The sequence below is a fragment of the Dipodomys merriami genome, unplaced genomic scaffold, assembly GCF_024711535.1.
Source record: "Dipodomys merriami isolate MVZ:Mamm:240054 unplaced genomic scaffold, mDipMer1.0.p SCAF_7, whole genome shotgun sequence".
Classification (NCBI taxonomy): Eukaryota; Metazoa; Chordata; class Mammalia; order Rodentia; family Heteromyidae; genus Dipodomys; species Dipodomys merriami.
The window spans coordinates 41,105,829-41,118,011 of record NW_027206290.1 but is presented as its reverse complement, the minus strand read 5'-3'; the positions used below and the strand labels follow the sequence as shown (position 1 = coordinate 41,118,011).

The 12,183-nt window shown below is 40.2% G+C and overlaps 1 protein-coding gene across 5 annotated transcripts in view; it reads left to right on the top strand.

Moving 5' to 3' along the window:
• Lrig2 (leucine rich repeats and immunoglobulin like domains 2) overlaps positions 1-12,183 on the top strand; it is a 99,950-nt gene that overhangs the window by 69,684 nt on the left and 18,083 nt on the right. For all 5 annotated transcript variants that reach the window (XM_070006476.1, XM_070006474.1, XM_070006473.1 and 2 more), the window contains 4 exons: positions 1,457-1,537; positions 3,210-3,281; positions 3,647-3,715; positions 10,566-10,729. In XM_070006476.1, coding sequence (XP_069862577.1) covers positions 1,457-1,537; positions 3,210-3,281; positions 3,647-3,715; positions 10,566-10,729 — 386 coding nt within the window. The remainder of the gene's footprint in view (positions 1-1,456; positions 1,538-3,209; positions 3,282-3,646; positions 3,716-10,565; positions 10,730-12,183) is intronic.

The window sequence follows — 12,183 nt, the reverse complement described above, 5'->3', positions numbered from 1 at the left end:
TCTTAGGTGTAAGCCACCGGCACCTGACTCAGTGCTTAGCATGCATTCTTTCTTCCTTAGAGGCATGGAAATGGCTCTTGAACTGCAAAGTTCAGTAATGCTCTTTGTCAGTCATCTTAAGTTTGAGGTCCAGTGGGGAAGCTTGAGTTACCCAGAAATCTCATGATTCTGAAATTGGGTTTGTAAGCAATATTTGCTCTGTCTTCCTTTTTGCAAGTCCCTATTTATAATTTTTTTTGGGTCCAGTTGTGGGGCCTGAACTCTGGGCCTGGATGCTGTCCCTCAGCTCTTCATCTCAAGGCTAGCGCTCTACCACTTGAGCCACTTCCGGCTTTTTTCTTTTTGCTTATGTGGTGCTGAGGAATCGAACCCAGGGCCTCAGGCATGCAAGGCATGCGCTCTACCACTGAGCCATCTTCCCAGCCCCTATTTATAATTTTTTATATGTTCACATAGTTAGCTGCTGTTAGCTAGGAAGATTAATACTATTATCAGATTGCTTAATTTATTTTATTTTTTTATTTTTTTATTTTTTTATTTTTTTTGGGTCCGGTCATGGGGCCTGAACTCTGGGCCTGGGTGCTGTCCCTCAGCTCTTCAGCTCAAGGATAGCGCTCTACCACTTGAGCCACAGCACCACTTCCGGCTTTTTTCTTTTTGCTTATGTGGTGCTGAGGAATCGAACCCAGGGCCTCTGGCATGCAAGGCAAGCGCTCTACCACTGAGCCACCTTCCCAGCCCCTGCTTAATTTATTTATTAAGGTTAGCTTAATGCTTCTGAGAACATCATCCTTTGCATGTTTATTACAAATTTTCCTTTAGAAGGCCAGACTGAATCATTATCATCAGTTGTTTTTTATTAGCAAACATGAGCTCTATACAAGGGGATTTCACTGACATTTCCTTGCCAGTATTCAGTCAATCTCACTCTGTCACTTGCCCTTACCCTCTTCCTAGAACAATTTCAGCAGTTTTCCTGGTTCTGTTTTCATGTATAATCTACTTTACCAAAAAGGTAAAGTAGATTGGGCTATTAGCCCAACCCCTCCTTGCTAGTACCTCCCCCACCAACAGAGCCTGTTTTTCTTTCCCTCCCCATCAACTGCCTAAGAATCAACAATTTTTAGTGAGGTTCTTTATGCTGTTTTAATATACAGTTTTAGTTTCTCAGAATTATTCACACAATTATTCACCTTCTGCTTTTATTTTCCCTTTCTTCTCTTAAGTAGTCCCTTAGACTATGTATATTGTGTGTACATCGTGTGTGTGTGTGTGTGTGTGTGTGTGTGTGTGTGTGTGTGTGTGTGTGTGTGTGTGTGTGTGTGTGTTTTCAGTAATCATTAATAACTGTTAAGAATGTGGGTCAGAATTAGCACAAGCCCCATGGCATTGCCAATCCAGGGTGTGAGGCTCATATTGATCAACATAACCTGATTTTCTATGACTTTATTTTTAGAGACTTAAGAAACAATGAAATTTCATGGGCCATTGAAGATGCTAGTGAAGCCTTTGCAGGACTCACAAGTCTCACTGAATTGTACGTATTCGTTATACTTGAGTATGTCTGCAAAGATTAGATTGTGTTTATTTGATACAGTTAGAAAGTCTGAGCCTTATGATCTATCTCCTAAAGGCAGGAGCTTTGTTTTTTTTAATCAATGGTGTGTCATTATTGGTTGTTAGTGGGCTCTTCTTTAAAAAAAAAATTGATAAAGCATTCTTACAGACCCTTAAAGAGAGGTTAAGCAGCTAAAATCTTTTCATTCAATTAAAAGAGATGTACTCATACTGTAGTTAACTAATAGTGTATTGAATTGTGTGATATTGATGAGTATGTGTCTAGTGAAGAATCTCTCATGTAGCACTTTAAATCCTCATGATAAGAATTTCTCTAAAGTCTCACACTTGTCTGAATTTATTTGATCTCTTGTTAAGAAATGGTTGCCCAACTAGCATAGGCAAACCACAGGTTTATTAGTGGTCACTTTAGTGTCAGTGTGCTTTATCGACTGACATCTTTTTTTATTCTAGGCAGGTACTCTACCACTGAAACCATGCCATGCCCAGAGCCTTGTTTTTGTTTCATTACAGTAAGATCCAGACTCTCTCTCTCAAAACAAAAAAAATAAGCTGGACATTGCCTGCAATCCTAGCTATGCAGGAGGCTGAGATCTGAGGATTGCAGTTCAAAGCCAGCCTGGGCAGGGAAGTCCATGAGACTCTTACCTCCAGTAAACCACTCAGAAAAAAAAAAAAAAAAACGGGACTGGTGCTGTGGCTCAAGTGGTAGAGTGTTAGCCTTGAGCAAAAGAATCTCAGCAACAGTACCCAGGCCCTGAGTTCAAGGCCCAGGACCGGCAAAAAATAAAAAATTAAAACAGGCCATTGTGGTTTGAAGCCAGTCTGAACAGAAAAAAAGTCCCTTGAGACTCTTGTCTCCAATTAACCCGCAAAATGTTAGACTGGAGCACATTGGTAGATGGCTATCTATATGCATGAAAGCTAAACAAAAGCCAAGGCCTTAGTTCAAGCCCTGGTACTGCACATGTGCGTGAACACATGCATACACACACACACACACACACACACAAGCTAGTAAGAACCAATGTAGTAGGAACCAGATCTCATTGAGCACCTAGTTAAGACCAAGCCCTGGTACTGCACATGTGTGTGAACACATACACACACACACACACACACAATGTAGTAGGAACCAGATCTCTCATTGAGCATCTAATTAAGACCAAGAAATGGATCTTACTGACATCTTAATATCTTAATAGAAGCCTTTGTTCTGGTTTTGCATAGATTCACAAATTCATAGCATTCTTTTTTTTTTTTTTTTTTTTTTGGTCGGTCATGGGGCCTGAACTCTGGGCCTGGGCACTGTCCCTCAGCTCTTCAGCTCAAGGCTAGAGCTCTACCACTTGAGCCATAGCACCACTTCCGGCTTTTTCTGCTTATGTGGTGCTAAGCAATCGAACCCAGGACTTCATGCATGCAAGACAAGCACTCTACCACTGAGCCACCTTCCCAGCTCCAAATTCATAACATTCTTAAAATGTATATTCTTACTAAACTGTACACATTAAATGTTTGTAATGTTTTATCAATTTCACCCAAGTAAGGCTGTTAAAAAACACACATACAGCATGAACACTTATTTTTACTTTATAAGTAAATATTTAATGAGTTATATTTTATTTCAGAATCTTACAAGGAAATCAGATTAAGTCAATTACAGAGAAAGCATTTCTTGGCCTTGAGTCCCTTGAACATTTGTAAGTATTTTGCATATATCTGTTGACTGTATAAATCACCTTTGCTGTTAGCAGAGGTTGTTACAAATATGTAAAGTGTATAACTTAAAAATTTTTTTCTATTTTTAAGTAGTTGTACAAAGAGGTTACAGTTCCGTAAGTCAGGTTTATGACAATGTTTCTTGGTTACTGTTACCCCTCCTTTGTTCTACCCTGCATCCCCTCCATCCCAGCTGTCAAGTTACAAGGTTGTTTTTACATAATGTACATTAATGTAATGACGTACTCTTCCTCCACTCATGTCCCCCATTGCCCTCCCCCAAACATGTTTATATAACTTAATTGTAGAAATGGTGACTCATAATTTTTCATTTCTGTCATTTCAGAGATTTGAACAACAATGCTATTATGTCTATCCAAGAAAGTGCTTTTGCTCAGACTCCCTTGAAAGAACTGTAAGTGACGAATGGTGTTTGGGTTGGTTTGGTTTCGTTAAAACATTTTTTTCTATGTTCGTGCTTGTGTTTCCAGTAATGTGCAGTTCAGGCAGAAGGAGAAAAGCATGTTATTAATTAGTTATTTTAGTGGAGGAATGTAGTTTAGAAACGTAAGTATCACAAGATATTTTTGTATTATTTTTCCTAGACTTTAATTGTAAGGGCACAACTTAATGCAATTTAATTTTGCCCCTTTTTTTTTGGCCAATAAGGAAATTATATGAACTCAGTTTAGGCTGAGAAGGTGGCTCAGTGGTAAAGTGCTTGCCTAGCATGCATGAAGCCCTGAGTTTGATTCCTCAGCACCATCTAAACAGAAATATTGAAAAGCTGGTGCTTATGATTGGGAAAGCTTAGAAAGCACCAGATTCAGTTCTTTTTCCCCCTTTGTCCCTATTATCTCAGAAACACATGTCCCCAATTCTTGCCCTTTGTGTGGGTTAAAATGAAGATATTATTAGTTTAGTTTTGTTCTCTAGTTTGTGACTTGGATGACTCAGGACTTTCTGTATAATTATCAAATAATACTTTCAAATTACTAAAATGATCAAAGCTGATAAGTAAAAATAGCATTTCATATCTCTGTGTATGATTTTTTTTTCTTTTTTGGTGAGTGCTGTCCTCAGCTTTTTCTCTCAAGGCTCTTGAGCTACACTTCCATCTCCAGCTTTTTGCTGGTTAATTGGAGATCTTGGTCTCATGGACTTTCCTGCTCAGGCTGACTTCAAGCCACAATTTTGAGATCAGTTTCTTGAGTGGATAGAATTACAGGTGTGAACCAGTGGTGCTCAGCTTGTTTCTCAGCTTTTTTCACTCAAGGTGTGCTCTACCACTGGAGCCACACAGCTTTATGTCTGGCTTTTAGCTGGTTAATTAAAGATAAGAATCACATGGACTTTCCTGCCTGGGCTGGCTTTGAACCTCAATTCTTGGATCTCAGGCTCCTGATTAGCTAGGATTACAGGTGTGATCACTGGGGCCTGACTTTTTTTTTTTTTTTTTTAAGTTTGAAGGTTTTGAGCACTGAGACTTACATACAGATGAGTAACTATAAGCACTGAGACTTACATACAGTTGAGTAACTATAAAACTTGAAATGTTGTGGAAACCATCATTAAGCCAAGGATGGTGACCTCTGCCTATAATCCTAGCTATTTGGGAAGCAGAGATGGAGGACTGAGGATGGAGGCCAGCCTCGGCATAAAAACGTGTAAGATTCCATCTCTGCCAAGGGCTGGTGTTGTGGCACACTCCTGTTACCCCACTGCAGGGGAAGCACAGTGTCGGGCACAATGACCTGGGCCTGTGGTTCCCAGCCACACAGGACAACACAGGTGGGAGAACCACAGCCAGGGGCCCCACCCAAAAACAAGTCAGAAGGGGCTGGAGGTGTGGGTAAGGGCAGAGTGCAGGCCACAACATAGTGTTTTCATTTCCAGTTCAATCCCCAGCACCAAACCTCTTCCAAAAAAACTAACTGGAGAAACGTAAGTGTCACAAGATATTTTTGTATTATTTTTCCTAGACTTTAATTGTAAGGGCGCAACTTAATGCAATTTAATTTTGCCCCCTTTTTTTTGGCCAATAAGGAAATTATATGAACTCAGTTTAGGCTGAGAAGGTGGCTCAGTGGTAAAGTGCTTGCCTAGCATGAATGAAGCCCTGAGTTTGATTCCTCAGCACCATCTAAACGGAAAAACCCGGAGTGGTACTGTAGCTCAAGTGGTAGAGCACTAACCTTGAGCAAAAGAAGCTCAGGGACAGTGCCCAGGTCCTGAGTTCAAGCCCCAGGGCTGGCAAAAACAAAAAACAAAAAAACACAGTTAAGCATAGTTTAGAATAGTTGAAGGAAAATACGTGGTTTCAATCTCTAGAGATTCATTTGGAAATTGTGAAAAAGATTCTTTCCTTGACCAAACTTTAATCAGGCTTTTGAATTCCTGCCTTTTTTTTTTTTCCTCCCTCAAATCAGCTTTATCTTGTCAAACCAGTTTAACAAGAGTCTTTCCAGTGGGACCATCTGGTTAATTTCAGCTGTTCTTGTGGTGTGATCTGGTTCTTCCTCTACCATTCTCCAAGTGATACTTGATCACTAGCCTGTCTTCAACAAGAATTGTGTTAGGTTGATTATATCTGCTTCCTAGTACTTTGCCATCTACTAACTCTCACATGCCCATTGGCTGACGGTTTAGACCAGTTAAAGGTTGAGATCAGTTTTCTCAGCTCCCTCGTGAAATCCCATTGCAGTGGTCTCTATATGTGAAGAGATCGCCTTAAAATCTGCCTTACCATGCTTTAACAAGTGTCATTGAGTAACTTTTTCTTTAACAGTCATGGTGGTATAAGATTCATCATTGGACCCCCAGACCTCTCACCCAGGACTCCAAAGTATGCACCTTTGAAGACTTTGTCTTCATTCCTGAATGATTGATTGGGGATCCAATGGTGAGTCTGACTGGTAGAACCATAGCCGTGGACAAAAGTCCATTGGAGCTGGTAAGGAGAGATTTTGATTCTGAGTAGTTTCTGAAGCTCCCAGAGTTCTTTTTGCCAAGCTGGGAGCCTTCTTTCTGGCATCTCCTTCCTTGACTTCCTTGGCTAAAAATGTTTCCTGGTCCTCTGTAAGGCCCTCTGCTTTCTCTGTGATCTGAATTTCCTCCTCTTCTATCCACTAATGCTGATCTCTTATTAGAACTTTAATGGCCTCTGTGGAAAGTCTCCCAACTGTTGGGGAGATTTTATCATTTTCTTCTGACTGGCACATAACAATAACCTTGGCTTCCCGTTGTTACTCCTCCTTCCTCCTCATACTCACCACTTTTCATCCTCTCTTCAGGTCCCTTAGATCCTTTCATGTGTCTTGTCCCTCTGCAAATACCTACCTCCAAGTTCGCTGCCTTTCATCCTTTCCCTTGCAAGTGATCTTGCAATCACTTGAAAGGCAGGCCCTCTAACGTAGGCTTTCCTAGGACTCAGAGACCCCTAGAGGCTGGGAAGCAAACACTTCCAGAGGAAGTAGTCTGAATACTTTATCTAACCTTAGTGTTCTTGGATGTCTCTTCAGGCTCCATTATATATATATCACAGCAAAAGAAATGTGGACCAGGGAAATGTTCCACGATCCCCAGTGTATGCCTTAAATTGTGGGTAGTGTCAGACCGAATATATACAACTTATTTTCTCCTACCATACCCTTGCAGCCTCAAGTGGAAGAGTTAATCCATCCTTCCACATTCCGTGCTCTGCAGCACTGTTGAATTGAGTAAAATGAGGGTTACTTGAACACAAGCAGGCACTCCTGCAGTAGTTGATCTGATAGCCAGGATGGCCACTAAGTGATATGCCAGTGGACAGCATAGATGGAGGGAGCGCATGAGAGTTTGTCACACTAAGATAGCAACATTCCATGTCATATTTTGAGTTCCATTGCCCGTAGATAACTGAACGGTAAAAAGCAAAAACCATGAATAAAAAGAGGACTAGGATTTTGGAAAATAGGTTGTTTTCCCCATTTTTTGACAAATTAATTTGGATAAATGATGACACAAATAGTTTATATTACTGTCTTACTAATGAATATCTAAAGTTTTAGAGTAAAAGTTATAAATTCTCTTACATCTGCTGATATGGTAATGTATATTTGTGTGTGTGTGTATGTATTATGAATGTAATACTTTTCTACCTCTACGTGATACTGCCAAATTAACTTACAAAATTCTTTAGAAGCAGTTCTGTTAAAATTATTTTAGAGGGGCTGGGAAGGTGGCTCAGTGGTAGAGCACTTGCCTTGCATGCCTGAGGCCCTGGGTTTGATTCCCCAGCACCACATAAGCAAAAAGAAAAAAGCCAGAAGTGGCACTATGGCTCAAGTGGTAGAGCGATAGCCTTGAGCTGAAGAGCTGAAGGACAGCGCCCAGGCCCAGAGTTTAGGCCCCACGACCGGACCCCCAAAAAAAATTATTTTAGAGACAAATGAGCACAAACATAGTTTAAATAATCCCAGATATATAGAAGTTACACTATGTAGTGCCTTTCAAATACCTATGACTTGGTTAAGTCTTTCATAAATAAATTGTTGGTTTAATAAAAACAGCATGCCTTCAGAATTGTCGACATTAACTATAATGCAGATATACAATTTTTTTCTGCCTAAATTTACTGGTCAGCCTTATTATTGCTCCTAAATATTTAAGATTTTAAAACTAAATCCAGCAGAAGTACAAAATGTACCAAAAAAAAAGTGAATTCCTTGATGTATGTTAGGTATAACAGGAAAAGAAAACTATATGTTTAACTTTTCAGGTTTCCTTTTTGCGGGGGAGGGAGGTGGGTAGGAGTTCAGCTATGTAAGTCAGGACAGTGCTCAACTCTTGATCCTTTTGCTTCATCCTCCTGTGTTTGGATTTCAGGTGTGTACCTCCAAGTCTGGGTTTGTCAGGTCATTGATTACTTAAGAGTACTGAGTCTTTCCAATATTAAAATAAGTAAGTTGTTTTTACTTTAGTTAAATGGGTTATCATTATCCATAATACTGTTCAGTCAGCTGTGTAAACCTTTAAATCTTCTTAGCAAATTTCCTAAATCAAATTTAATATTGTCTTATTTTTGTTGTGCTGGGGCTTGAACTATGGCCTTGTGCTCTTGCTTGGCTTTTTCTATTCAAGACTGGTGTTCTACCACTTGAGCCAGTTTTTTGCTAGTTAATTGGAGATGAGTTCCAGGAGTTTTCTGCCTGGGCTGACTATAAATCTCAATATTGCAGCCTCCTGAGTAGCTAGGATTACAGGCTTAAGTCTTCAGCCCCTACCTTATATTGTACTTACTTCAAGTTAACGTGGAGATTACCCAGCTGACTCATATCAATTTGTCTTTTCTTTTATGGTGTTGGGTCCAAACCCGAGGGCCTGCTTTGCATGTGCTAGGCAAGCCTTCGACCGCTGAGCAGCACCCCAGCCCTTGGTTTTCTGAGGCAGTCCTCCTATGTCACAGGAGTGATTCTCTGGCTTTAGCCTTCTGAGTAGCTGAAACTGCAAGTATATGTCATGGGTCCTGGCTTTTCCTGGGAAAAAATTAAGAATTAATTTCTTTAAAAAAAGAGAATTAGTTTCTTACCCTGTAAAAAGATATAACTTAATAGGTTTACTTGGTATATTATGTGGTAAATATTTATGTGATAAACTTAGAAGACAAAGGCTGGAAGATCTTGAGTTTGAGGCCAGCCTGGGCTACTTTCAAAAGTGATGCTAGGCTGGACACCGGTGGCTAACGCCTGTAATCCTAGCTACTCAGAGGCTGAGATCTGAGGATCGCAGTTCAAAGCCAGCTCGGGCAGGAAAGTCCATGAGACTCTTAATTCCAATTAACCACCAGAAAACCAGAAGTTGAGCTGTGACTCAAAGTGGTAAAGTGCAATCTTTTTGAGCAAGAGCTCAGGGACAGTGCCCAGGCCCAGAGTTCAAGTCCACACCACAGCTGGCAAAAAAAAGATGCTAAATGTTAGGTTATATTTATATTATGTATGATAGCAAGTATTTGAGAAGTTATGTCAAGTTAATAGAAATTTGTCAACTGCTGTTCATGAGAAATCTGTCATGGTGCTACCAGTCATAATTTTGGTATATTGCATACCACAAAGTGACTACTTACCAGGTAAACTCATCAGATCTTTGAACGATGACCATTCTAAGTACTTTGGTATTTGCAATTACTGTTTTACCCTCATGATTTCTTCAAAGCTTTGTAAACAGTTAACAGTCCCAAAGTACTTCATTTTCAGAGGTTCATGGAATAGACCTGAGTCTGCTCGACTCTAATGAAGGAACTGGTTTAATTATAAAACTGTGAGCTAGGGACCAAGCAGAACAAGAATTAGTCAGTGAGGTTCAATGAACCAGTGAAGGGTAATCACAGCTCTTGGTTTGGAAGAGTCCTGGTTCTTTTCAGATTTAAAGAATTCCTTTCTGGGGCTGTAAGGTGGCTCAGTGTTAGAGCGCTTGCCTTGCATGCATGAGGCCCTGGGTTGTATTCCTCAGCACCACATAAGCAAAAAGAGAAAAGCCAGAAGTAGCGCTGTGGCTCAAGTGGTAGAGTGCTAGCCTTGAGCTGAATAGCTAAGGGACAGCGCCCAGGCCCAGAGTTCAGGCCCCATGATCAGACCCCCCCCCCAAAAAAAAAAAAAGAATTCCTTTCTGTTTTCTCTTAAGCTGTCTGTAACTTACAGTAGTTTAACAAAGTATACCCTTTAGTGACCAAAATTAAACAGTTTCCCCCCTTTCTTAAGTCTTCAGTTACCCAGAAACCTTTTTTTTTTTTTCATGGCAGTATAGTTGCTTCCATAAATTTACTATTAGGAGTACTATTAGGACACAATGGTTGTATTGCCAAGACTGACTGGAAAGTCATATTTGAGAAGAATGTATAAAATCTGATGCAATCAAATAGTTTTAAGGAACTAAGGTTGACTTTAAGGCATCCTTAAAAACTGATCTGATACCTTGTTTTAGGTTTTTTGGCTTTTGTCTGTCAAGTGTTAGTCCCAGAAACTTGAAAATATTTGGGGACTTTTTATTTTCAGTTTGTTGTACTCTTTGGAAACAAAGTTAATTTTTATTACTTTCAGGAGCTCCCAAGAGGGAAAATATTGTTTCTTGGTTATAAAACAATCTAGCTTCATTTTCTATGCCTTTGCCTATTTGGGGGCTCCATAAGGATTTCCAAAAATTTAACATTTTTGGCAAGAAAAATGTGTGAATGTATAGCAAGGTTTCAGTGCTGAGGAAAGTTACTTCTCCTTTTTTCTTCTCTGCAGTGTTCTGAACACAAGCAGCCTGCTCTGTGATTGTCATTTGAAATGGTTGCTTCCTTGGCTGGTTGACAACAACTTCCACCATTCTGTAAATGTGAAGTGTGCACACCCAGAATGGCTCTCTGGGCAGAACATACTGAAAGTGGACCTGAAGGACTTTGTCTGTGGTTTGTATTTTTATTTGTGTATTAATTTATAGATTATTTGCTTAGCTTTTTTTTTTTTTGGTGATTTGCACTTGCTAGGCAAAATGTTCTACCACTTAAGCCTTACCTTTATCCCTCACTTAACTATCTTAATAAAATGTGAAGAGAAAAGTAATGAAAACACCTCGAATATTCTCAGCATCCATGGGTGTTTCTGTATTATAGTTCAAACCATGTATCAGTGATTACTTTTCTTTATGGTCACAGGTTAAATTTTGTCTTTGACTTAATGCTCTATAAACAGGTTTTTCTCGTGATGATCATTTTAAGCAGGCTGAATGTTGGGCTTTTACTTTCTGAGGATTGCTAACTTTATCATAAGTGCCCAGTAGCAGGAGTCCTGTATCCATAACTATAATTGTATGTGGGTGTGGGTGTGTGGGCACGTGTATATGTGCACACACATGCTACTACTGGAGTTTTAACTCAGGGTCTCGTGCTCTTGCTTCACTTTTCACCCACAGCTATCACTGTTACACCATTTGAGTTACTCCTCCAGTCCAGCATTTTGTTGGTTAATTGGAAATAGACTCTCATGGACTTTTCTGCATGGACTGGCTTTGACCAGAACCTGGTGGGGTTTTTTTGTTTGTTTGTTTTTGGGTCCGGTTGTGGGGCCTGAACTCTGGGCCTGGGTGCTGTCCCTCAGCTCTTCAGCTCAAGGCTAGCGCTCTACCACTTGAGCCACACCACTTCCGGCTATTTTCTTTTTGCTTATGTGGTGCTGAGGAATCCAACCCAGGGCCTCATGCATGCAAGGCAAGTGCTCTACCACTGAGCCACCTTCCCAGCCCCATAAAGGGAAAGTTTTTGTTTTTTTTGTTTTGTTTTGTTGGTCATGGGGCTTGAACTCTGGCACTGGGTGCTGTATACACCTGGTGTTTTTTTTTTAGGCTTTAAAAAATTGTTATTGTAAAGGTAATATACAGAGGGGTTAGTTTCATAAGTCAGGTAATGAGTACATTTCCTTTTGGACAATGTCTCCCCTTCCCTGCTGTCTAGTTTTTCCCTCTAGTCCCTGTTCACAAGTTCATTTTTAACATAGTATCTACTGAGTACCACTGCTACATTTGTTCACCCTGTGTCCTTCCATTTCTGTGTCTCCCTTACCTCTCCCCCTAAGACAGATAAACAAACATACAAAACAAAAAGGGGAAAGAAAAACCTCTTGTTTCCATTTCCTGGAATTGCCTGGTGATTTTTTTTAAAGTATTTTTAAAGCTGGATACTGGTGGCTCATGCATGTAATCCTACCTACTCAGGCAGCTGAGATCTAAGGATCATGGTTTGAAGCCAGCCCAGGCAGGAAAGTCCATTGAGACTCTTACCTTCAGTTATCTACCAAAAAAGCCAGAAGTGGAGTTGTGGCTCACGTGGTAGAGTACTAGCTTTGAGCAAATTTTCAAAAAGCTCAG